At 41.6% G+C, this 27,502-nt stretch overlaps 1 protein-coding gene across 14 annotated transcripts in view; it reads right to left on the bottom strand.

Moving 5' to 3' along the window:
* The window catches only part of LOC114877478 (xin actin-binding repeat-containing protein 2), a 40,418-nt gene that overhangs the window by 11,960 nt on the left and 956 nt on the right, over positions 1 to 27,502 (bottom strand). For 5 of the 14 annotated variants that reach the window (XR_003789584.2, XM_029190110.2, XM_046287071.1 and 2 more), the window contains exons 1-10: positions 26,979 to 27,102; positions 9,888 to 11,686; positions 5,203 to 5,394; positions 4,536 to 4,646; positions 4,031 to 4,120; positions 3,748 to 3,831; positions 3,122 to 3,220; positions 2,048 to 2,116; positions 1,186 to 1,281; positions 396 to 630 (exon numbers count right to left, since the gene is read on the bottom strand). Coding sequence is in view for 13 of the 14 variants with exons in the window: in XM_029190110.2 (XP_029045943.2) it covers positions 396 to 630; positions 1,186 to 1,281; positions 2,048 to 2,116; positions 3,122 to 3,220; positions 3,748 to 3,831; positions 4,031 to 4,120; positions 4,536 to 4,646; positions 5,203 to 5,394; positions 9,888 to 11,686; positions 26,979 to 27,087 (2,884 nt within the window). In the remaining variant the exon portion in view is untranslated. Of the gene's footprint in view, positions 1 to 395; positions 631 to 1,185; positions 1,282 to 2,047; positions 2,117 to 3,121; positions 3,221 to 3,747; positions 3,832 to 4,030; positions 4,121 to 4,535; positions 4,647 to 5,202; positions 5,395 to 9,887; positions 11,687 to 26,978; positions 27,103 to 27,502 lie in introns of those variants that run through there. The other 9 variants (XM_029190111.2, XM_046287070.1, XM_046287069.1 and 6 more) reach the window with 9 other exon arrangements.

Here is a 27,502-nt window from a genome sequence, read left to right as displayed (position 1 = left end):
CAAGACATCTCTTTGTCGCATTAACGATCTCTCTGCATTTACGTGTAATTATAGAGGGGAGAGAAACAAGGAGAAGGTTGATGGTAGACAAAAAGGGAGAGCAATAATTTCAGAGTGACTACGCTAAAAGGGGGACTGTGCGACCAGTTCCCGCGTTGAATATGTGTATACGACCGTTCATTTTAACCATAATTTATCGGACAATCGGATTTCCTTCAATTCGGGAGCGGCCTTCAATTCTTATTATCGACCAGCTGCTACGCGCTTTCATGTACATATGTATATCGAAGATTTACGAGAATCTAACCACCCATCGCTTAAACTTAAAGAAAGGGGGTGGAACTGTACCACGAGGGTGTCGCGAACTATATAATGGTACGCGGTGATCGACTTACCAGGTTGTTCAGACTCTTCAACCGGTTTCGGTTGGAAGAGTTCCTTGAAGTGTGGCTTACAGTAAAGCGTGCTCTCGTGGCTTTCGTAATTGTCGACGTTAAGCTGCTTGCTACACTGGACGCACCGGAAGCAATTCTTGTGCCAGACCAGACCCTCCGCTTTTGTCTGTTCCATTTGGAAGACGACCTTGCCGCAGCTACGGCAGTTTGCATTTGTGTCCCCGTTTTGACCCACCTGCCGTCAATAATTCATTATTTTTACCACTACCCACATTCTTTTTTCCTTTTCCTTTTCCTTTTCCTTTTCCTTTGCCTTTTCAATATTTTCCTTTAACCACTTGATTTGGAACAACGTTCCAAATCTAGACGTTCGAAATCAACTGATTAATCGGTTAGTTACATATTTGAACCCTGCTATTGTGTCCACAAGTACAATACAACTTTACTACGAATGCCATCACAATAATATATGTACATATAATAATAAATATCCTCTACAGAACAAGGAGAAAGTTTATCAAGAGAGTAAGTAGGACGGACACAGTAGTAGAACCAACGACACGGTACAACAATGAACTGCTACATAGGTATAAGAAAAGGGAAATCTGAAAACATCGTAAAGTTTATATAAAGTTATATAATTTGTTATAGAAAAAGGTCGCGCGGAGATTTCTCTGAAATATCTATAGAATTAATTATATCCATCGTCAGAAAGGAGCAAGTGTCTGTCTTAGAAAAAGTATATGTACTACATGTATTATATGATATGTATCTCGAGAAGAGTGCTTACGGCGTTCAGCTGTTGTTGCACTTTGCCCGCGTCGATCGAGCGCACATGCAGCACGGTCTTCTTGCTGAGAGCGTCGAATTTATTGAAGCTCGACTTCTGTAAACACAAACGTTGCAGCTGTCAAGCTAGAAGCGTTTCGAAATACACCAACTGTTTCGTTGTCGAGGAAGAAACCTCGATGGATGAATCTTGGCGTTTCTCATCTTAATCTAGCCTCTCAAGCTTGTTCAGCGTGAGCATTTTCTTTTTTCTTTGTTCCCCCAAAAAAGCGTGTGTTTTGCAAATTTCTCAAAGAATATACATACGTACGAATATATGTACTTATGTATGTACGTGCTACTACTTGTAGAAACTTTGACCGATTAAAGTAAGACCTTTAAAGCGTGCTCACGGTGAACGTACGTTTACTACTAATCAGAGTATGTATCGGGTGCACTCTTCAAATGTGACCAAGAAACAGATTGTAAGACTACATAATTGTTTGGAAGTTGTCCAATCGTTTGTAAACCTTGTAAATTCTGCTTGTTTTTCATCTTGAAACCTATCAGAGTCGAGTCAGATCTAACTTTACTCGCCTTAATAATTTTGAATCGGTGACAAATCAGTGAGAAATCTGTTTTCAGCTACAAGATGAATTCGGACAAGCAGAACTTTCGTTTCAAGCGAATCTACCATAGAAATGACCTTACACAAATTAATAGGTACCCATCGATCAATTAAAGAGAAAAGAGAAAAAAGTAAAAAAAGTCAAACTTTTGAAGCAGTTTGCTAAAGAAGAAAGCGGCGGATACTGAGAAAGGGCAAAAGCGATGAAGAGACGAACGGTGGTGGTGTTACGGTGGTCATCTCTTCAAGGGCTTACCTCGAACCTCGGTCGATCCATGTCCTTACCCTGGCTCGTTAAGTTTGCCAAACTACAGTAGGAAGCCCTCTGTCCCGAGGTTGGTTTCGTAAGTATCGTTTTGTCGGTTAAGATTTCATGCACGGCCAGGTATTGGGCATCAAACAACAAAAAGAAAGAAACAGCACGGGCTGTGGGTTAGTGTTGTAAATATTTGAAGCGCTATATTCATTCTCGTGTTTCTAGGATCAAGAAGCGGTTGCCATAGATGGTGCGGTATGTATTTTTTATCGCGTTGCAACTTTAATTTGCTAAAATACTCACATAGTCTTCTTCTAAAGAAAGAAGTTAATTGATAAGGAAACAACTTACGATTAGAGGCTTGAGAATTGGCAAGGCCAGAGTTGGCAATAACCAATTGATGCGAATCTCGGCAACCGCTCTATCGTCATATCGTCAGAGCGAAGATAAAGAGGACAAAGAACGAGAGAGGGGCCAACATCGAAGACAGAGTTGGAATTGCATTTTCTTTTTTTCGCCTTTCTTCTTGGCACCATCTCCCTTTTGTATGCTTTCTCTGACACTGTTCGGCTTTGGTGTCGTATAGATCGACGCGCGGCGCAAACGGGAATTGCAATTATTTATTGACGCGAAATCGTGTGTATCGGTAGTACGATATACATATACATAGTAGCGGTGTCAGCACGATTTCACTCGACGATGACGGTGGACGGTGGCACAGAATTATGTCACTCGACTCGAAATCCGTAACTGTATAACCGATATAAACGAATATAAACGAATATAAACGAATATAAACGAACGATGGATACTCGGTAAGACCTCGATTCTCGGTCAGCATCTTGCCGTTAAGTGGGGCAAATGAGTAGTAGGTTATTATCAAAGCCGGCTCTCCCTTAAATGGAGAGACAGCATTGGCGAGCGTGACGACGAGTGACTACGACGGAGAGAACAACATCGAGCGGATCAATCGTTCGTTGCATGACTCGAAAGGAATCGGCTGTTACACGTATAAAGAGAAACTTCTTCAAACTGTCTTCAATGTTGGCCGATAAGTTCACAAAAGGTACTTACAAGGGCCTTGACCGACACCCCGACGAAGACCAGTGCATCTTTGGTGAACTTGGAGTAACCCTTCTCGCATAATCGTAGATCACCCAGCGACCTTGCTTTCTACGACCGTCCGGAGCGTCAATGGGAAGTCAGATTAGCGGACAATTTCGCGGAGTGACGAGCTACGCGAAGCTTTTCTTTTTCTTTTTCTTTTTCTTTTTCTTTTTCTTTTTCTTTCTGCTTTTATTCTATCGACCGGTAAACTGTCTAATTCGTGAAACGTTTAATTTACCATTAGATATGTTATTAAATTTCTCAATTGTTGAAATAGCTTCTCAAAGCTCGCACTCGTAATGCGATTAGTAATGCTGTTACGATAATCAGGATAAATTGTTTGTTTGTCATACGATTAATCCTATTGCCACACATCGCGAAGCAAATAACAAGGAAGTTGACAAAGTAGTTAATGCAGTAATGACTGTTAATAGTCGCGTCGCGTCGCGTCGCATCGTATCTCTGTCGTATACCTACTAAATATAATATCATCACATCGAATCTACTAATTAACATTTTTCAGAATAACTATTATCCGAAGATGAAGAAAAAGCTGAGATCGAAAACGAATCAGGTGACAATGGTATACAAACCTCCTCGTTCTCCATCGTGTGATTCGTTTTCCTGTATGTCTGATCGCTGTCGCTCATGTTCGAGATGTCGCCAAAGCTACGACACTGTTAGTGGACAAAATACAACTGACAAAATTCGATGTTTCGTAAGAAACAAGCGTTACCGCGAAATAAGAAAATTTCAAGATTTATTGAAGAAAAAGAATTCGTTAAAGTCCACGTAAATACGTATATGTAAAAGCTTAAATTCTATTCTATTCTATTCTATTCTATTCGATTGAATTAAGAACCAACTGTCACTTACCAATTGTTTGATCGATACACCGGTCGCGATTTTTTCCTTCGAGCATCGATCCTGTTCGTTGCGACTCGTCTCCGACACGTAAGTCTGTGTCTGCATGCACAAAATGCACAAAATGCACAAGCTAATCTCACATGCGACCGACTACGATGATTCGCATTCTACTAGGATCTTCGATCAAAGGGTTATTCCCTTTGATTCGTTTGGAAGGCTCGTTTCTAGCTGATTTTTAGAACTAATAAATTAATTCAAAGGATTTTCCTTGATTTTTACATAAAAAATTTATACAAAACTCTAACGAATAAAGTATAATATAAGAATAAAAATTACGAGGATCCTTCGTTGAAGCTTCATTGAAATCGACGCTCAACAGCCACGCGATCTTTTTGCAATCACACGTTTTTCGGTTTATTAAAAAAAAAAAAAAAAATACCCGCGAGTTTAAAAATTTTCCCCTGTCAGATTTCTTGGGGTTTCAGAGAATTTCGATTTGGATCCCCCAACTTACCAGAGATTTCACGTTCACGTTCGACAAATCGTCCTCGTCCGAGAAATCAAGCGTTTCCGGGTGCATCTGTCGGGAACCAGGGTGCATGCTTGACTCTTGCATGTTACAATTCTGACAAACAAACAAAAACAAACACGCGCACACTTTACATGCAGACTATCAAAGGTTATTTGAGTTTTACGTAAGGCTTAGATAAATTAGAATTTTTCATTTTGAATAACAGGTATATAGACCAGAAAAATATATAATTATTAACGTTAAGCACGTCGTCCATTCGTCTTTTCTTTAAATGGTGGAACAAAAGGTTGTAGAGAAAACGAAAAAGTCCATAGAAAAGCCGACAACGATTCCTTTCTGTCGACAACGATTAAAGTGAAAATTGTCTGGAATCGACCCAACGTGCATGCAACTAATCGTAAGGATTAAACATTGACTTCCGGTTTTCTCGGTAAGACGATCATCACCATCGATCGATGTGGATGTTCCAACACCGCTAATTAACAGGACGTTAACGATCCATGCACACGGCTACATAGTACTTGTGTCACGGCGATCTCGGTACCATCATCTTTCAGGCCATCCAATTTCCGCTCGCAAGAAAGAACAAGTTGACGAAAGCCTGCTGGAAAATCGAAAATCAGGGAACGCGCTCGCGACATCCACTTACCACGGAGATGTTCTCCTTCTCGAGTTCGCTCTTCTTGCTCTTCTTGGTCTTCTTTGTGCGGGGAGTGAGGTTAGGCGAGGCATCGTTTCCGGCTACCCCCTCGATTTTCTTCTTCTTCGTCTTCGTACCGACCTTTGTGCCTGGCGATGTCACCGTTGTGCTCGTTGTTATCGTCTCCTCGCGGCTTTCGCTCTGTGCAAGAAAATACATCTTCTGGTTATTTAATTGCCTCATTTCACCGAAAATTCACCGAAAATTCACCGAAAATTCACCGGTATAGGGTAATTCTTAACTTTGAACAAACTAAAAGGATGTTGCTAGAACAAATTTCCTAATGATAGATCTTTTGAATTCTCAGGAGTTAAAGTCTCGTCACGATAAGCGAAACGATTCTTTTTCGTAGCCGTTTGCTAAGTCGAGGCTGACGAACGGCCTACTATTTTGCATATTGAGAATGTGACACCGTGTAATCGCAATACGAGTTTCTATCGTGCATCGAGAAATGTCGCTTCTTCCTTTCGAAAGTAGATCGATCGTGTCGTAAACGTAACTTGATTCTCCGATTGCGCGTCAGCTGATCGCATGGCCTATATGTACATATCTATGATATAGCCTTAAACAGGACGCACCGCAAATACAAGATTTTTTTATACGATGGCGAAGATATTATGCGTAACAATGTTTTTTGTAATTACATTATTTTCTCGCTGGATCTCACAGCAACTTACAGCATACAATAGAAATATACATATACAGAGAGAGAGAGAGAGAGGAATGCGTTGTACAAATGTGATCAATGGGCAATTCGTTGAGGAAGAGAACGAGTGTCGTGCATTCCTTTTTCACGCGTTAACAAGGCATTAATGACCGTCGCGTCGCGTCGAGTCGCGTATAAATTATTTAAACATCGTATAACTACACGTGATCTTTAAATTATTATTATATTTTTTTTTTTTTTTTTTTTTTTCAAGTCAACTATTTTAATAATTTTATCATTTTTTCTTCGATTTGAGAAAATTAAATAAAAATTACCAAGGTCAAAAGACGATAAGTAAGTGACACCTTTACGAGCGTTCTAAACGGTGCAACGGTGATTTTCTCACGGCGATTTTTATCATGCTCGTTATGCCTAATGAACTTCCGGTCTGACAGTCTAGTGATTCCTTCCATTCGCATAAGTTATTTTAATCTTTTAAAATGAACATTTTCGAGATTATAGAATTAATTGCAACATTTGCGTGACGTGTTCTTATTATTAATGATGATTTTTGTAAAATAGTTGAATCTATCTATCTATCTATCTATCGTTGATGAACGCGATGCCTCGTTACTAGCGTCGCGTAAACTCTCCGAGAACTCGATTCGAATCGCGATCACACCGCATTCTTCAGGAAAGCCGACCAACAACGAGTCACGCAGACGTGTTTCGTTTCTTAATTAATATCCCCTCCTGATTTCGCGCGGATTCCTTCCATCGGTGGAGGAGATTCGTCGCGTGGCGATTTTTCCTGATAAACAGGATGGTCACGGTGAACGAGATCAGCCAGGAACTTTCGTAACGTTGCTCCCAGACTTTCTAATTCACCAACGATGTGCTTCCTCGATTCACTTTCACAATTTTCGGATAACTTATGAATTTTTTTTCCTTCAACTCACTGATACGCGTTATCGTTTACCTTTTATAATATTTAAAAAACAAAAAGGATTCGTGAATCCTTGTACGTATACTTATGGTTGCCATTTATCGTTAGTATAAATATCGCGTCTTTCGCTTAAAAATGATGTATCAACTTTCTCTTTTAAGTGAAGAACCAGTGAAGAACGCGTTAAACATGAAACACTGAAACCTTAAAAAATCGTGAACCACATCGAAAGAAACGATTTTAATCCGCGAAAGCGCACTTTCTCAAACTTTGCGTCGTTCACTTGGTTACCCAAAATCTTTGACACGTATGCGTGTACATACTACACGGTACACAGAGATTAGGAGTAGCGGTAAGAAGACGATTCGCGTCCACCTCGACAAACAGGTCGACGAAAGCTGACTGAAGAACGTGAAAGAGTGTAGACGAGAGGGAAGGAGAGATAGAAGGAGAAAGGAATCACGTTTCTAGCCTGTTAGAATGAACGATGATAGTAATAAAGTAGAGGAAATTTTGAAGAACAGTTAACGTTGGCAACTGAATTGCCTCGATTGCATTAAAGATCAGTGAAGATTTCAAGAATAAACAGTGCGTAAAGCTTGCATGAATAATCAACGCGTAGGAGGCGGTGCTTAACATATTTGAGTAGTAATTGCTTGAAAAATTGGAAAAGTAGTTTTATTTGAAACGTAGGTCCAAGGTCGTACCTGGCCGAAAATCATCCTCGACGAGCAGCCAGCCACGAAGGAGTGCAGAGATGTCTGAACGTTGAAGAAGAGTTAAAGGGGTTCAGGAAACTCGGTGCTCTCCAAAGCGTGTACAGTGTACGGCATGGCAGGAGGAAATCGTGGGGATAGGATGGATTTCCGCGATTGGTCGTTTCCAGCGGACACAGGGAGACGGTTGGCCGCGTGTACAGGTATGTACCCATAGGTATATGGGTACGAAGGGGAACCAGACGGTGTTCAGATAGCATAACGAAAGGTAAGCCGGCTGATCCGGCAGACGGAGCCGTACGATTGGTCGATGGTTCACCATGAAACATTCGACCTCGATATCTTCGTTCAAAGCGTGCTTGAAACGCGCGTTATGTACGTTTCTTTTTCGAACGGCAATCATCTTCTTTTGCTAGTATGTAACACGTATGAGAGACGAGAGAATTGGAGCATCCAGAAACTTTAACGTTTTTCTTGGTGAAACGTGAATTGGTGGAAAAGGTGTGTGACACTTTGGCGGAAAAGTGGAAAGGTGAAAAGGTGGAAAGGTTTAACTGGATGAAAGTGCAATATCAATTGGTGTCACCAAAATTTCCTTAACGCATCAAAACTTTCACTACCTGATTCTAAATTTCACGGCTAAAGGATCACCGACCTCTGATTTTCAGTGACAAATTACGGTTCGGCTACTGAAAGTGTTTCAAGATAGCGGCTGAATGAAAATTCCACGATTATAAATAGTAGCTACATACCTATATGTACATATACTCGTATGTATGTAGAACAGAATAGGCTTCTAGACGCGCAGACGACATGGGCGGTGGTCGTTGAACCGACTTGTCTGATAACGCGGTTTCGTAGCGACCGCGACGCGTTGATAAACGCGAGCGGATTGCTTCCGGTACGCGGCGATCCGCTCACGTGGGGCTCTCTGAATTATCCTCCTTGTTTCTATTCTATTCGTGTCGTCGAGCTACGCTGAACTTGTGTTTAAGCTACGCTTACTTGAACCGCACCGCGCCAACGACATTGTCTTTGGCTTGATAATCTAAATATTACTCGTTAACCTAACTAATAATTACCCATTTATTACGATTATACCTAGAAAATCAATTGGTCACTCGAGGACGTGGTGACTCAGTAATATTGTATTGCCATATTTCGACAGATTTGCAACGCGAATGTTTGCAATGAAAAGAAGTTGTTAACTCATCGTCAGTCGCTCGTTATCTTTCTTCGAAAGTAAACACTTTGATAAGATGTCTTTTATCTCGTTTCCTGACGCGAAATAAGAATTACCTAAGAGGGAAATCGAAAAGATTAATTTTCAATCTTTTCCCTTATTTTTTATACCATTTCTAGATAATGATACCTATCTTTGAACAAGTTTATCAGATAACAGCTAGATAACTGATTTAAAAATATTTCATTACACACCTCGTTGGTACGAAAAATCTACGATGTATATCGATGTACGAATAAATAATTTATTTTTTGATTTAAGTAGTAAGTTCGATCACGATTGACAAGATAAACGCGTTTTTTTAATTAGACGACGCTTAATTAACGGACAGGTTGAGTTTCGGCTCGCGTTACCGGCTACCCGTAATTCCGCTCGTAGCCGTGAACTACATTCGTTGGTTGTTTTCCTCGCACGCTCGCACGTATTCTTACGGGTGTCAATGAAGAGAAATAACGGAGAAGGAAAGTGGTTACGCGTGGTTGCGCGGTCTTAACGAGCCAATTACATTTCTGTTCCTTAATTAAAGACGCCACAGTTCGCGCGTTAGTACGGCATCCGCGTATTTCGGAAAGTATCGCCTGTGTACCTATACATCGGCTCGTGCAATTGAACAAATTAAAAGTTGCGAATATAAAAGAAAGAGTCGTTGGTCGGTTGCGCGGTCAAAGAACTTATCTGCGAGCTTATCTGTGATTTCTGTAGTTGCCAAGAATTTAATGAGATTAATTGTTCGAGGCACGAAATATGCGTGGGAGCTGCTACGGTGTAATTAGTGTTGCAGTGTACGAGGCAGAAAAAGCGGAGTCGGAATGACTCGTTTGCAAGAATTACTCGATGCATACCTATTTCGTAGAGTCTATATACCTATGTACCTATGTATGTAGAGAACGCTATCTAAAGAAATTGACAATCTGAAACAAGCACAGCAAGCAAAAGAAACAACACTGATCATTCTTCGGATCAATCGACCGCGACGGGTGCAAGCAGCAAGCATCGAAAAAAAAAAAATTCAACTGACTCGAATTCAAGTTGAAAATTATAATCAGTAGATTAATTGCAAGAAAAAGCAACAAGAAAACTTACGTCACACGCGTTAGAAACGTCGCTGATCTCGTCATCGGGTGTGGCAAGTGGTGCACGTAGAGAGCTTCCTGAATCGAGTTGTTGTTCGCTTTGAATCTGTTCTTCGATCAATGCTTCCGATTCGTTTTCGGTTTCCAAGCATCTCGTTTCCGAGAAAATGGTTACGTTACTCTCGGATATCACCACTTCGGTCTTCTCGATAAACGTAGGCTCAGAAACCGACAATTCACTGGACGATTCCGCTATCGCGTTTTGTTCATCCGTGTTATCATTTATTTCTTCTTTCCCTTCCACTTCTTCTTCTTCTTCTATCGGAGGCTCGATCTTTTCCGTGGACGGAGGTTGGACCTCTTCCTGAACGATCTGTTGATCCTCATTTTCCTCGCTGAGCACTCGTCGTTCGGTATCTATAAACTCTTGAGTGCTGATGGCATCGGCAGAACTCTCGGATCGACTCATCGCACCATCGTCGAAACTTCTCGATTGTACAGGAGATCCTGGAGCCTCCTCTTCCGGTTCTTCCGGTTCTTCCGCAACGTTAGAAGGAATCTTTTCTTCTGTTTTTGATACTTTCGATTCTTCCTTTAAGTCTTCCTTGTTACATTTAGATCGTAGAGATGCTTCTAGTTTGCTGTTTTCTCGTAACGAGGACTCCTTGACTAATTGTTGGTCGGTGGAGCAGAGTTCGATACCCTCTTGGCACAGAGTCTGATCAAAATTATCCGAAAACTGACCAGTTTGTTGATTTTCAACGAAAGCTGACTGTTCCGTCCAGTTATCCAATTGCTCGATTTTCATAGGATCACTCTCGGTGGTTGCTCCAGCTTCCGTCTGATCGAGATGTTCTTCCAGTACCGTGTCCTCGACCTCTCTTTCTTCTTGATACTTGTCGCCGTAGACGACAGGCATTGTGGTTACTCGGTCCTCCTGTTCGTTTTCGCAGCTGGGCTCGAACGATTCCACGATCATGCTGGACACTTCCGGTGGCCTATCCTCAACCTCCGCCGGTCTGCAAACAGGATAACTCGGAGAAGGATCCTCGTTATCCTCGTTATCCTCGTTTTGCCGGAACGGTTTGTCATCGTCCGACGAGTCGCGTGCCGCCGATCGATCCATCTCGATCGTCGTTGTTTCTTGAACGACTATCGTGCTGCCAACTTCCGGTTGTTCATCGAATACCTGCTCTTCTTCTACCTCTTGTTCCTGCTCGTCTCTGATTGCAACCATGATCGGCTCCGGCTTCACCTCCTCCTCGTAACAGATTTTTGTGTCCGGTGACACGTGACCGTTTTGATAATTGTAGGATTTTTCAATTAAAGCCGAATGCTCGCTTTCCGCCGCGATAAACTCTGAATTCGCGTCAACGATATCCTGTTGTCTGTCTAGAAGGATCCTTTTGACCGTTTCCGGTTCGTTGGTGGTATCTTCTTCTTCTTCTTCTCCTTCCTCTTCTACTTGTTCCATGTCCGCGTCGTGAATGCTCGCTTGCGGCTCGTTGTTCGAACAGATTCTTAGAGCCAACTCGCTCTCGATCAATTCCTGAAGACTCTTATCGTCGCTGTCCAACTCGTTACGCGTGTTATTAGTCAGGATTAGGTCGTCCTCGTCGTCGTTGGTGTCACACAGCGAGATTAGTTGTTTGTTACCGGCGGTTAGGTTATCCAATTCGATCAAACCATTGTTAGATTGAACACTGCACACTTCGCTTTTCTTGCTACTTACTACGTTGATCGACTTCTTGGTCGCCACCTCCGCCATTATGGCGCGCCCGCTTCCTCGGACACTCGCACCGTGGACACCTGTAACAATAAAAGAGCATCCTTTCAAGAAACTGTTCCGAGAACATCGCCATACTGTTTTTCCGTGAAATCGACGATGACTGCCCGCCTCTTCGTCCCCCCTCCTTCGAAAGAAGGTCACCGGATATTTCTGGACGAACAATTTTCTTTGCTTCGTTCCTCGAGAAACGGTCTCGTAGAAAGCGAAATTTAATTCGACGCCAGTCGATTTGGCCGGCCACGTTGCACGAGTTACGCAATTTTTCGAATTCACGATTATTAAGAAACAACAAACAGGTGTCCTATAAGAAATAATGTCACACGGCACGATTCACGGTAATTGAAGAAAAGAAAAATGCTGTAGGGGTTAACGCGTAAACATCCGCGATCCGACGCCACCGCGCCGCCGCGATTACGAAAGTATGCAGAAGCAAAGGAACGGGAGGATTCTATCTCGCAAAGCACACCGTCCACGTCTATTCTTAGATTGCTCTGGATTTTACTTCGGCCGAGAGCCTCGGTCGTCGTATAATTCGCCCAAGTCGCGTTAATTTCTTTCGTTCGGTTTCTCGTTGATACGAACGAAAGATATGGAACCGTATGGGAATCATTGCAGGCCAGCGTCGTTGGCTGGCAAGCCAAAACCTACTATTATTAGCTATTCTGTGCACCCGTGTATTTATGCCGTTCCACGACCGAATGTATTTCGAAAATGAAATCTGAAACTCCTCAAGGATACACCGCTTCTTCCACGATTGCTTCCTGGAGCGACGGAAAAATCAGAGTGAATGAATTTTCTGAAAATTCATGGTCTCGTCGTATAAACGAAGAGTTAAATTATAAGAGAGGAAGAATACATATATTGTACGTATAGTGATCGATTTATAAAGGGAGGAAGAGAAATGAACGATGGACGCGGTGCCATAAAGTTAGAAAGTGCTGGAAACAGAAGGTAATGCACATGCGCGCGTGCTAGAGTTTCGCGGTGCAGCGCGGTGCAGCGCGGCGCAGCGCGGCGCAGCGCGGCGCATGCGTATTGCCAAGTTTTTCCATGCTCGACAGTACAGCCGTGATATTTAAAATCGCGTCGTCTCTCGTGCTTTTAAAGTCTTTTGCAATGCTGTCTGTTTAATTTAATCTTCTTCTCTTTCCTTCTTTTCTATCTCTGACCGTCGATCTTTTTCTCTCCCTTTCTCCATCTTCTTCCCTCGCTCTCCTATGCGCTCTTCTACGCTTCTCTCTCTCTCTTTGACCAGCGTTTCTTCGAGGTCGTTCTTCGGGTTCACGACCGGGACTATACGAGTCCGATCCCTTCTCTCTTTCTCCGGGTTCGTGGCTATTCTCTCGTTTCAACCTCTCTCTATTTTTAGAATGACACACTACCGCGATTCAACGAGGCGCGCGAGCGCCACAGCAGCCGGAAAATCCTCTGGCCAAAAGTGGCCGCTGGTGGCCGCGAACGAAATCGACGTGCGAGTTTATACATATATGTAGGTATGCCCCCTTTGGCCAGAAGTGTAGCGGTGAACGTCAGCTCCTCGCCTAATTAAACCGCGACTTTACAACGAAGCGGAGAAGGCACCGAAACTAAGGCGTGTAAAGTCCGGTAAATTGCGGTATCGCGTAGTATTTGCAGAATCATCGCGGACATGGAGTACGTGCCGGAAGCAACGGTGGATGAACGTACACAGTAAGGGTGTCTGCGCTTCTACGCCCACTTGAACTGGTGTTGCAACCGCATTAGAATTGCACCAGCCGACCACCGGTACACTAATTTCCCCTGATATGCAATCCCTTATATCATATATGTATTCTTTTGCAATTCAATTTTATTTACCAAAGCATTAACGACTCGTTGATCACGTTAGACATTAATTAATGGAATTATTCCATAATTTAATTAATTCATGATAAATCAATGTCAACAGATTTGCTTCTCGAACGATGATTCGAAAACAAACGATCATGTTAATCAACGTAGCGCACTTTTTATTCTATGGAAAGAAGACTTGATTAAGATAACGAGGCCTAATTAATCGAAGAATTTATGTAACGAGAATATCAATGTGGCGAGTGAAAGGGATCGGTTACCGATGTCGTCGAGTCACCGTCCATTTTCCTGTAGATTTATAACCGCACGCGACCACACCTGACGAAGACACGTAATCGATAATGGAAACTTCGCTTCCTTGAATCGGGTACAGGGTACATACGAGTACACGCCTTGTCGCGATATCGGTCCTTCAATTTCTGCACTGTGAGCGAGGAAACATCGACTGAAATGAAAATAGACACGAGAACCGCATAAATCTGTTTCCGCAGATTAAATGATCAGATTGAACCGTTCCAATTCCACCAGGGACACGAATACCCCCCAACATTCTTGACAACAAGTACAAATAATTTTGAAAGATCAATCTTTAGACGATCGAAGACTATTAGAAAGACGTGGCTGGCACATCTACTCGATTTAAACCTATTGATATACATACTATACATACTTTGATGATTTTAATAAAGTATAAAATCTTAAAGAAGCGAACAACTGGTATGTTGAAAAGAAGGACATCCAAGTGGCTGGCAACCGGCTGGTAAAAAAGTATAACGAGTCTCGATTATACCTATACGCTTTTTAAGCGATTGAACGTTTATCTCTTTTCCGAGTAATCGTGCTTTTAAACTGCAACAAATAGGTACCTATACATTCTGATAGATCTGATAGATCTGATAGACGGAAGGGATCGTGTCGAAATTCTTGCTAGATGTTTCAGGAAGCATACCTATGCTCCTAGATCGATTACTATCTTTAGAGAACAAGCCTACTCTCGCTTTTGTTACTCCTACAATTCTTATATAATACTTATCTTTTATGTGAGAAAAAGATGTCGCAAGAAAACGAAGCGTGAAACGTTTCGACAGAATTCTTAAATATATCTAAATTTTCATTCCGCATTCTCAAGTTACACTCTTAAATAAGAAATCATCCCCTTTCCGCGCAACGATCATCAACTACACAAGCTGTGCCTTTATTTTTCTTATTACGTGCTTCTTGTCTGCACGCTGAGAAAATAAGTAAAGAGAGTGGGGAAAAGCAAGGGAAAAAGAAAAGTAAGATTTATCCGGAAGCTGTGGCTGTGCACGAGACGCACGCAAGCAAGCAAGCAAGCAAGCAAGCAAGCAAGCAAGCAAGCGAGCAAGCAAGCACAGAATCTTCCGCGTGCGTGCGTAAACTTGCGTCGTCGTGCGACCAAGCGTGCATAAGGCGCGGACACGGTATCCCCTTACAAATTTCTATGCAACTATAATTAGGTAAGTGTACATCGGTCCCCCTAGGAATCCCTGTTAGCCGCGAAGCTATGCCGCCGCGGAAAGTGGTGCGAATATTTTCGGCCCGAGGAAAGCCGAAATTAAACCGCGCTCTTGCACTTTTACCGTCTACGTCAGACCGATCTACCATCTACGCTCTCGGTTACTCGCGTTACACACTACGCTTCCTCTTTCGTCCTTCTATTCTTGTATGCTTTCATTTTTCTTTTTGTCCATTCAGTTGGTCGTTGTGTGCCGCAACTTTTAACCATTCGTTCGATTCGTTCGATTCGTCGTTGGTAGTTGTTCCGAAGAAAAAGTAAAATGACTATGGAAGCAATCTAATAGCATAGAGGAAACAGATACCAGACTCCATTAAATGCAAATTAAGCAATAGAAGCGATGAAACGGGCGGGGTGTAGCCCACGAAATTTGCCTATCAAACGCCAACTACCACCGCACCGGTACAATGATTCAGACATGCACTCTAGGAGGTAGCGAGTTCCAAATAGAAGAGAAGAATTCATTGAAATATGTATATAGTACGAAATGTATATTTGTATGAAAGATTCTTAGTCATCCTTCTTGAAATACATAAATCACTACCACCTACGAATCTAAGCAGGATGCCAAATTCTGCTTGTAAATATTTGCGACTTAAGTTTAAAATTTTAGCGAAACGTCAGACCTCAGACGTCAGAAAGCAAAATTATTTTCATTATTTACAAATGAAAAATATTCAGAATCTACCAAGTATCGATCTGTAAAGACAGGTAACAGAAAGAAAAAGATTTCTCGAGCAGTCTGGAGGAAAATCCTTTTACTTTCGTCGACGCGACGTGTAGCGTCTGTTCGCTAAAACAAAGAAGTATGTACAGTACGAGGGAATGGAGAAAGGTGAAGAGGGCAGAAGAGGCATAATCGGTCAGCATCTTTTCCATTTCGTTCTCGTTAAAACGCGGTTTGCTGACCCTTGGCGCGACGCGACGCGACGCGACGCGACGTAGCGTACGAATGAAATCGTTCGGCTGTCGAGCCAAGTGTTCAACATGAACGCTATTTCGCTGGTAAGCGTAAGCAGAATCTTTCTCGGTAACTGGTGATTGTCAGTTTAACGGTGTGGTTGTTTCACTCGGTTCGCGATTATTAATCACGATAACGAGCAAACAGCCTGGTCGTTGGGATAAATTTGTCACGTTTCTACGAAACGACGCGACGTTTCGTCTTCATTAACTGGGATAATTCTGGAGCTGGCCAGTTTCAACGCTATTTTTGACAAATAAAAATCCACCGAGCGACGCACACACCATCGTCCTCCTCATTTTACAATTGAATAAATAAAAGAAAATATCGGTTCAAAAAGGATTGACGCGCTTTTTCGAAAAGACGCGTTGACGAAAGACTTTGCACGGAACGAAGAGGAAGCAAAGGGGCGAGCACGAGCGTGCACGAGTGGAGACGAGAGGAAACGAGCGCAAACGAGTCGTGGAGAACGCGGGTGAACGACCTATGGGGAATCGGTATTCGCGGCATTCCAGCTAAGCGAGAACGACGAGAGGATGACCGAGTGCTGCTCGCTCCCCCAATTATCCTCTCGCTATCCATCCCCACGAGACACAATGAATGAGATAGTTCGTTCGTTCGTTCGTTCCTTCCTTCCTTCCTTCCTTCCTTCCTGCGGCTGCTGCACCGCACCGCACCGGTGTCCAAGGTCACCGGAAGCCGCAGGAAAATTAACTCGCTTCAAGGAGTTGAGCGAGAAGAGGTAGAAGAGGCGCAGAATCTTTCTTTCTAACGCCATTCTCCTTTCCCCACATGGCGCCGTTCGCCACTCACAATCAGCTTCGTTCCGCTTAGCAAACCAAGTAATTTCGATTTCGATTTCGATTTCGATGAAATCTGGGTTACATTGCTTTTATGCAAATCTTCTTTCAAATCAACCCACTATGCCAAGAGAGATAAACAACACACGCGACGTTGAAATATGATATTTTCGTTTTCAGTTCAGTCGTATAGGCAAACAGTTGAGGAAAAACCTACGAGCATGTTAAAAATATCCCATGTTCTAATCACGCGTTTCGTTTGAAAAATTCAAGATTCAAGATTCAAGAACCGAAACGTTAGCATTGTCCGGGATTAGAAAGAATATTTATTTTCGTCGTCCAGCAAGATCCGCATGCATGGGGAACGCAAACGGGTGACCACGTGTTTCATTTTGCAGCTGCGGTTCACATGGTCGACGAGAAAGTCAGTGTAGCGTTTCGTTTCGAAACTTACAGACATTACAGATCATGCTTTGCGTGACTTTCCTTCTTCCTCCGAATTTCATGAATTTTTATATCCAATTTCTTAATTTCTTAATTTCTTAATTTCTTAATTTCTTCATCGCCATCTTCACACTCTTCTATTATAGATCCGTAACATTAACGGAACCGTTGAAAAATAAACGGCTAACGGGTAAAATGATAGAAAAATGGTAACGCGTCGTTACCGATTCTACCTTCAATTCTCGAAACATTTGTACTGGAAAATCTACTTCCGGTACACACATACACAACTGTTCCCACATTCAAATTCTAAGGTTTACGAGCGAAATTGGTGAAGCGTAAACTGGAATTGGAATTATGCAAATTCTTCTTCTAACACTGTTGGAGCACCGTTCTCCATTTACATAATTTTTTTATCACTTACGATTAAATTGAAGTATTATCGAGAAATTGCTTTCCTCGTTTCCTTTCGTCGTATGATCTAAGAATGTATGGCATTTACATGTTTGGCTAGAAACGTCAGGCCGGAACCCGCCAAGTTAGAACGAAGCAAAGTTAACAATTTTCTAATGGCTCTCGCGAAAAAATAAAAACATTCGCGTGTGAAATGCAGGGAAAAAAGTCGTAGGAAAGGTTTGTATGGAAAGCAAAGGGCGCTGAGAATTTTCCCGCGGGTTTCTTCTACAGCAGCGGGGTGCTGCAGCAGTAAACTCAACACAACACAGTTCATTTCAACGATTCGTTAAATGCTTGTCCATATAAACGCAAATAACCGGCTGTCCTCGATTTCTCGATGAGCAAACGAACCAACCGGATGCTACTTGAAATTCAACATTTCCAGCATTAACGAAGAAAAGAATACTTTTTAACAGCAATTCCTATCCCCCTTATCGCCTACCTCGTTAACCAATAATTAAGAACAGAAGTATATTTACTTTACGCTAATGTCCGGTGAATCGAAACATCAAACATAATCATCAAACAGAGATTGTAGAAAAATTGATGCTCATACTTTACCAAGCATTATTCCAATTGTCATTGATCTTAACAGCTTATGAATTTTCTCATAATATGTAGTTTTTTTTATTTAAGAACTGCATTTATAACATTTCAAAATGTTAAAAAACGTGTAAATCATTTAATTTATTTATATATATTTATAATTATGTACTACATACACTGACGATCAAACGAATAAAAAGCGACACTCGTATTGCAGTATGCGTAGTACAGCGTACAGCGTTCAGCGTACGGCAATTGAAGAATCAGACTCTTTTCTACGTGGCATCAAGTATCGAGAAGAGAGCAACCATTGAAACGCGACCACCACGTGTTCTTTATGAATCAATTGCGATTCACGTATGCAATTATAAGAGTAAAACGATCAATTCCTCGCGACAACTTAATCGCGATAAACGTAAATCTACATAAATAGGTTTAAATTTACACATAAGAATCGTCCGAATGAAATTCGTAATTGTCTGTATATTGTTCAATCGCTCACCGTTATCTAATAACTTTGTTCCGTTTCGAAAAAAGATATTTACCGTTCCTTTGAAACGTTGCTTTCCGCTCGAATTAAAATTATATTTATACTACGAGTAAACTGATGCTTGTCGGCCGATAAATTCTACAAGACTCAACGCTCCAATTAGACGAATAATTATGGTTAATGAGTTAATAACAGAACGAGTAATTTCAATGAAATTTTTTTTCATTGAAAAAAGATTGAAGGTATAATAACGTACAGGAAATGGTAAATTAATAAAATAAAATTGAGCTTGTGCCTTTTCAATCTATAAAAATCGAACATTTCTCTTTCATTCTTAGCAAATTTGATGCCCAACCTTGAAAGCTTTTCCGGTTGAAATTAGCTTAAATAATTAGCAAAGAGATAAGAGCGTGTTCGAGTTGGAAACACGATGCAGAAACGACGAATCTTTCGCATGCGTCACTCGGTAACGCCAACGCCAACAGCAACGCCAACAAAGGGAATTTTACACACGCGTGCATGCCTTTACAACCACGTGGGTCAGCCAAAGAACCTTCGTGGAGGAAAGAAAAAGCAAAAAACTGCCATGTATGTACATAGGTACTATACCATACGTATAATGACTTTGTCCACGGGTTATCGTCCAGTAGGCGATATCAACCACGCTGACCCAACAGCGTCGATAATTCGTCAGCGAGTTAATTTCCGTGAAATCCTAATCGCGCAAGCTTAGAAAATTCATTTATTTCCCTTTGTTCCCTCGGTAAGATCCGGGTCGAATCGGTACTTTTTACGATTTGCCTTCGATTTCATAAATATCTCTCTCATCGTCACAGTTAATGAAACACTTTCTCGATTTTCCAATTTATCCCAAAAGACCAGTTGCGTTTACTTTTCCTGCGACAACAGGAAGAAATCTACTTTTGTATCGTTATCGTCCCATCGTCCTCATATCGTCATCGAAAAATTTTAAACGCATCGATGCAAACGTAAACGGTATTTAAGCGAGCAGTTAGACCAGGCTAACTTTTTAACAAGAAAAAGAAAGAGAGAGAGAGAGAGAGAGAGAGAGTATAATCAACGAATTTATTCTGAATCGATAGGGTGGGTGCGTTACTTTCTGGTGTTCAACTTCGTTCTTGTTTCTATGGTGGTCTGAAAGCTTGTTAAAAAAATCCTGATAATCAAACGAGCTCGAGGGAACCGAACCGAAGCGACGCGGATTCATGGGAAAAGACGAGTCAAACGAAGCATCTCTGCTCGTTGGATTAATTGAGAGCCGAAGAACAATCGGTGAGATGAATATCCTGATTGGCTGAATGGAGGCAGAACCGCGGAAAATGATACTCTGGGTAATGAGACGAGGCAACCGGTTGACTTGAGCAAGCCTTCTGTTGCGTCAACAGAGAGGTGAAACGTGGAAATACGATTGTCCGCAAGCAAGTTTCTTCAAACTTTCTTATCTGTACGACTCGACTCGATCAAGTAATTCATTCACCGGTTGTTTCTAATGAATGCTTGAAAGAGGGAATACCGAGTTTCTCATGAACGATACCAGTTCAGTTCCATGGGAATCAGAGGATGGAAGATCTATATTTCATACGCTTTGGAAGCCTAATCGTAAGTCCTCATAGTAAGCAAAGTGTCTAAACACTTCAACACCCGAGTTCTGCAGAAAATAAAACAAATTTTTCCTGAATAAAAAAAAAAAAAAGAAAATGAAAAGAAGGAGGCTAATTATTCGCTTGGACCAACATTCTTCGAGGTTGCTTCCGCGGTCTCGTAACCGGCTGACGCGACGGAGCACGCGTGACCGCGTGCATACGTATGCACAACGGATTCTCTGCCAACCACGTACACTTTATCGGACGAACCCGGAGGAATCGCGTCGCGTCGCGTCGCGTCGATGGAATGCAAGGGAGCTGCTCGATTCGAGAGTGTCGCTCGAAAAAGAAATTATCTGCCCCTTGGAATGCAATTGGCCAACTGAAAAGCGGCTTTGTCGCGGCACTCGACTTTTTTCTTTATCGAACCACTTGAGATCGAAGAGAAACAGATTTTATACCCTTCCCTAGCTCTCTGATGATTTTAAAGCACGATTGCTCTCTCTTCGAAGGAGAACGACAGAAGAATGCTTGAAATAATTGAAATTTTCAAATTGAAAATATCTTGTTGCGATAAGAGGCCATCTCGAATGGACTAATGGTAATCTAATGGTAGTTAATCAGTGTGGATCGTTCGTTTTAGCCACGCTGCTCTGTAAGCTCACGATTCCATGCCTAAATTTACGCACGGTAGGTAGATGTAACGAAGCGCGTGTGTTCGCCGTTTTACGATATCCGGGATTCCGAATAAGCAGCGAGGCAACCGGCTGGTTGTGTCGCTTTGAACCGATGCCAGTTACCTTTCTGCGATTCTGCGATTCTGCGATTCTGCGATTCTGTTATTCTTCGAACGCAGCAAGGTGCGACTAAGCGTCGTGTAGGAACATTCCTCTACCGTTGCAAAGAAATTTTTCTCACTCACAATCAGTCAAAGTCGGTCAAGTTTGTTCGGAAGTAAGATTAATGCATCTCATCGATCCGAGCGTAAAAAGTCCCATATTTCGGATACGGAATCCTTTCTCATCCGGCTTTCTATCTACTGCTTGCTATCATCGTTTCGAGCATCTGAAATGATATACCTCGCCAAGTTAATTTGCTTGTAAATCGAATAGAAATTGAGACGACGCCGTTCTACGTTTGCATCGCGGTAGAAAGCTGTACAAATATCCTCGGGACTCGTGAGGATATTTTTATTAAATAACGAAATGAGAGAATTCGAGAGGAGATCGCGAGAATAGACTTATTATCGACAAATTTAGCTAGAGAAAGAAAAATAATTTGAATCTTTCGAAATGTTCGAAAAAATGTTAGGAAAAAAAGAAAAAGAAAAAGAAAAAGAAAAAGAAATGAAAAAGATAAATAGAAGAATTTTCGAACGTGGGGTGTGTTTATTATCCCTAGGAATGCAATGGTTCACGAAAAGCTTTACGAGCAGTCTATAAAATAGCTCGAGCCCCGACATGCACGATGACAGAAATCGGACCTGTCCCTCTTTTGGAACGCTTCGAGCTGAGAATAGATCGTCACCGGAGCAGTTTGTTCGACTACCATTGGTTAACCAGCCAATCGAATGCTCACCCTTTCTCCATTTATTTCGTACACCACCATGTCCAACGTAAATATCGGACGATTCAAAGATATCCGAAAAATTGTGGAATTTAGTATATAAAAATTTTAAATAGATAGAAGGTTTAAAAGTTCAGTGACGGAGAGGTAGGTAAAATCAGACACCCGGTGTATGCAGTTTCAGGATTTCGTAGTTGACTCATCGCGAAACACTTCCTTTTGACGAGAACCACTCGACCCGCCGAAATATATACGGGCTGACTCACCCTCTACACGTAAGTACAGGTACCCTTTTTCTCCTCTCTACTGCTTTGCCTCTTCAAACAAGAAAAATAGAACAAACCTCAGCCTCGAGCCGGAAGCTCAAGTACTTTCGCTGAAAAATGCGTTATCGTACGGTTCTCGACGAGCCCAATGAAGAATTGACAGAAATTTTCACTTGCAAATCATTTCAAAGCAAAGGACACTAAAATATTACCTATGTAGTTGAAGTAGAAAACCCTAATTGAAAAATAAGATGATACGTTTGTAATTAGAATCTAGTGTGTCACTGTTAAACGATTGACCTAGATTTAGATGAAACTACGTCGAAAAGTAGAGAACGAGTTCAGCAGTTTCAGGTAATCGGTGGTATCCAACTGGTATCTCGACGGCTCAGAAGCCATATCGAAGCTCTAATGACATTAAGGGAACTCTGATATCCTCTTTTCACTAGCCAACAATATTGGATTCCTTCGTTTCCACGTGACGTCCAGAGAACGAGACTAACGACATGACAGTGTGTTCAATCTCGTATTATCCAAAGAAACGAACCTATTGAAAATGATACCTATTGAAAATGATGAAAAAATGTGAAGAGCCGATCTATGTAATTGATTTGAAGAGATAATCGGGTCGCGAAGAGATATCATCACGAGGTGGAAACTTTTCCTTCCACCTTCAACATTTTAAATCTCTCTACATACTGCACTCGATACTACACGCGGATAAGATAAATTGGTCGTCAGTCGTAAACGCGTCCAATACAATTCATCAATCGCTATCGCCAGTTGTAACTCGCTTGCTTCAATTCAATTCTCCAGTGTAGCCTTAAGAACAGGAAGTCGGAATTGTAAACGTCGTTCTGTCAATTGACAAATATCCATGCCACATTGTCACCGTGGCGTGATGGTGAACTTGCCTTTTCTATCTTATCAAACTTCATCTAATCAACTTGAACAACCTGATCAACTTGATAAATTTAATATTTTATCCGAAACTGATAGAAAATTTGTTACAATCTTTCTAAATAGAGATGAAAACGAAACGGTTTCGAAAAACTAGCCACAAGACGTGGGCTGTGGGTGCACCATGTGCTTTGATAATAATCTTTCGAAAAAAAAGACGTGCCAGCTGCGTGAATAATCTAGATGCTATTTCAGCCTGAACATTTCACGTATTACATGTATACGCAAAAGACCTGACGTCAAACAACCTTTTAGATTTACGATCTGACTCGTTCGTAGTTGGCCGAGTGTCAAAATCTAGTGTACACTGACATTTTTGGTAGTACCTGGGAACCGGTGCAACACATGACAACTTTAGCAGAAAGTGATGTTTTCATTCTTGGCATAAAAGGCATAATTGTTTTAGTATAGATTTAGCAGGTAGCTAAATAATTCAAAGTGCACAAGAAGTCATTTTTCTTCTTCTTCTTCTTCCTCTTCGCAAATGGCTACCGATCCTGATTTTATTGTTTCGTTGTGAAACGCAAGAATCGACAACGATTTTAAGCCAATCGTCAGCAATGAACGATAATAAACGCGTTCGCAGGAAATTGCACTTTACGACCGCGAGAGGACAAATTCGTGTTTCGATGAAAATCAAGAGATTCGAAAAGAGAAAGAAAGAAAGAAAGAAAGGGAATATTTTTTTTGTCGACAGACAAGCAGAAGAATAATTGGGAAGCGAGTTATCCGAGTAATTTAAATGATCTCACACACGTGTAGGCGTTGCATTAATGCTTCCGTGGCAAATTGCATACGAGAGAGAAAGAGAGAAAAGAAAGCAAGAGGAAACGTCGAGACGAGTGTAATTTATTAGACATCAACACGAATAATCTTCGTTCGCGAAAAGCTTTCGAATTGAAACATTGAATTTTTTTCATCGTTGCTCATGAGAGAAAAAAGAACTATACATAGTTACGCGGTAGTATCTAATTGGGTACACAAGTACAATATCGCGTGATTCAATGGAGATTTTACCTCTCTAACTTTGCTGTTACACCTTCGTACTGTATCTGACCTTTTCTCAGAATGTTCTCTATCAAACGAGAAGAATAAACGATTTGAATTTCTCGTTGGAAGATAATCATCTGATTGACCTCTTGCTGTGTCGATTCTACGATCATTCGTACATAGTTGTACGTTCTTAAATCAATTCCATGTTTTTATTCAGCTTATCTTGTCGATTGACTTATTGTATCCGACGTGTTCCAATCCGGAAACTCGTTCAAAGAAGATAATTCTAATAGGAATATAAAAAAAAAAGAAAAGAAACGTTCCGTTTGTATTCCGGTATTCCGGTATTCCGGTACATTTAACGATTCCTTCTAGTTTTCTAATTGCTACGGTTACTATCAGCAACCGTGACAGTTCGTCACAGACGATTTGTCGGAGAATAGAAAACTAGTATTACCCCAACCGAAACCATTGGTGCTTTATCGCTCGTTGAGATCTCCGAGTTCGAGGTATGCAGAGTCGTTAGCATAATGCGACGCCCGCGTGACAGTCATCGTTTTTCCTCCGAAAGCTTCGGAAAAATCCATTTATTTCCTTCGACGCGACGCGACGCGACGCGACGAGTACGGATCTAGTACGGATGCAACGATATCTCGTTAGGATACCACTGAACTGTGTTTTTGATAACACCACTCCGAGAATATTCCCAAACTTCCGGCAATTACGCAACCTTTATTTCGATACAGTGAAATTTAACCCCGTCAAACGTTAAACAAGGATTATCCTAACACTGGCGATTACTTTACCTATTGTTCAAGCAACCTTCTGTTCAATGATAAGACCGGTAAGACACTTTACTCTTGTAGAGATACCGTACAATTGTACCTATTTACTTAATAACGTTGAGGGATAAGACTGTTTGGATAATAAATGTTCGCTAACTTTCTTCTTTAACGACCATCTTGTCGTTATTAGCTTGAATAACGCTAATTTTGCTAATAAGAATATAACGGTAAATGGTGATGCGAGCAAAGGAAATACTTATATGTATACTATGCGTAGTATCAGTTGTGACGAACGCAATCCGTGATTCATCGACTTGAAAATAGAGCAACGAGAAAACCGCACGAACGCGGCTGATAAAAAGATTCGACTCGACAATAGCAGTCAGCTAGCTCAGGCCTCAGCTATAGGCATCGATACGCGTCGCGTTTGGAAATGTACTCCAAAGTAAGAGTAACTTACTAACAATAAGAGTCCTCCGTGCAAATATATGTATACGTATCTAATTTTTTTCATACTAACAATAAGTTAATAGCGCATTCCATTCTACTTGCCTCGAAGAAATGAAGTCTCAACAGAGACTCAGCGGCGCGGCGCGGCGCGGCGGTGGTACCGGATTCATGAGAAAGATTGCCACGATTGCTTGGATCGTTTCATTGTGATCTAATTCTAAACAATTAACGTCGAACGGCTAATCCAAGATAATTCAAGCTGAAATTCCTTCTTAACTTCCCCACGATATTAAAGATAGATTCTCTGAGAAAAAAAATTCAAATAATCCCATTTGAACTTGAACTTTTCCTAACGTTGAAAATCAAATGTCCAAATTGAATTTCTTTCAAGGACAGCAGCAGTTCGATTACTCTGAAAAGCAGTCCGATTGTAAAAAAGCTTTCTTGATCACGTTCCAACCGCGAACGTTCAATAACTCATATTCATCGTCGGTCTATCGATAGCAGCTGCCCACCCTCTCTCCGTGCAGTCCAATATAATTCAACCTCTATCGCGTCTATCTCGTTTCATCTGTCTCAACCACCCATTGGAAAATTTGCGATCGTCCCATATATGTACATTTACAGGGTGGGCCACGCAACTGTTTCAGGTGATAACTCAGGTGTTAACTTGGCTCCATTTGACTCGATACATACATATATGTACCCAGTGAGCCATCTAGAGGGGGTATCTGATCAAGAATCAGTAAGATTTCGAGCAATTTTTTGAAAGAAGGGTGCTTGCTTGCTTGCTTGCTTGCTTGCTTGCTTGCTTGCTTGCTGTCTTGCTACTCGACGCATTGCGATGTTTTGCCTTTAAGTATTCTTTATATATTCCACGAGTACCTTAACGTAACGATTGGTAGATTCGTTTAAATCACTTGGCTGGCTACACGGCACGACGCGACAATGTGCTGTGACAATGTTGTCGTTAAATTGGCAACAGAAGCCATAGAGCGACAACTGGGACAACGATGAGAACGGGGTTTAGTGGTGACTACTAAGGTTCTGAACGAGATCGAAGCAGAAATGGTTGTTCGCGCGAATCCAAGGCGGGTAGGAGCGAGTGAAATCGATGCGGGTCGATGGTCGATGTTTTGCCACGAATCATCGTGGATGGTATTATTTAGCCGCGAGAGTATCTTTAAATTGAGCCGTTTCGCAGACGTGGAAAAACAGTGTGCACGTTTGTAACGTTGAAATATTCATTCGGTCGGCTACGTGTGACTAATACGGTATGAAAGCATTAGGCCATTCGAGGTCGACGATTCGTCGTGTTCCTCGCTTTCCAGCCTCGATCATAACCAATTAGCTGAACATTAAATATACATACAGGTATATCTCTAATTGTAAGTAACGCGTTCATTCACGCCTTCCAGTTATTTCTATTTGTATTCTATATATTCAGCTGTATGTAGATGTACCTACATAATCGTAAGAAGGTACATAATTATTCGCGTTATCAGTGTATAATATAATAAATACCTAATAAGGGTGCTAATTTGCTCGAATATTGTTAAAGATCTAGGCAAAAAATAATTTTCAAGACCTTGATCCCTTTCAATCTCGCGATTACCGCTTTTACCTCTTTCTCTTCCCCGTTGAAACGCTCGGCGCTCGTTGAAAGCAAACACTCTCGCTTTTGGAGCACCGGTAAACAGACGCGCGTGCGAGAAGACGGAACCAGCGACCATTCCAACGTATAAACATACACGGTAGCTTGTTTATAAGCAACACTATCTCGACAACAGACATCATTTTCGACGGTTCATCTTTCACGTTAAAATTTTCACGATTACGATCATTACCATCATTACCATCATTACCGAAAAAAATCAAATAAGGCAAGGGGTTAAAGATGCGTGGCCGGGTTTCGCGACGGCCCTGAACCAGCCGGGACCAGGTTCGAACTGCGGTTCGAGTTCCAGACCGCGGCGCGTTCAAGGTTGCCAGAGTTTCGCGTGAAATTACGTTCCGAGCATCGTCGAACAAACTCGTTATACCTAAACGTATATAAACGGAACGACGCTTTTCGTTCCGAAACGGAGAGAATCGAAAGAATTTTCTCTCGAGAAGAAACAAGCGATAACAGTGGTGCGTATTATATCG

Source organism: Osmia bicornis, chromosome 9 (genome assembly GCF_907164935.1).
Source record: "Osmia bicornis bicornis chromosome 9, iOsmBic2.1, whole genome shotgun sequence".
Lineage (NCBI taxonomy): Eukaryota > Metazoa > Arthropoda > Insecta > Hymenoptera > Megachilidae > Osmia > Osmia bicornis.
This window is presented reverse-complemented; position numbering and strand designations above follow the sequence as displayed.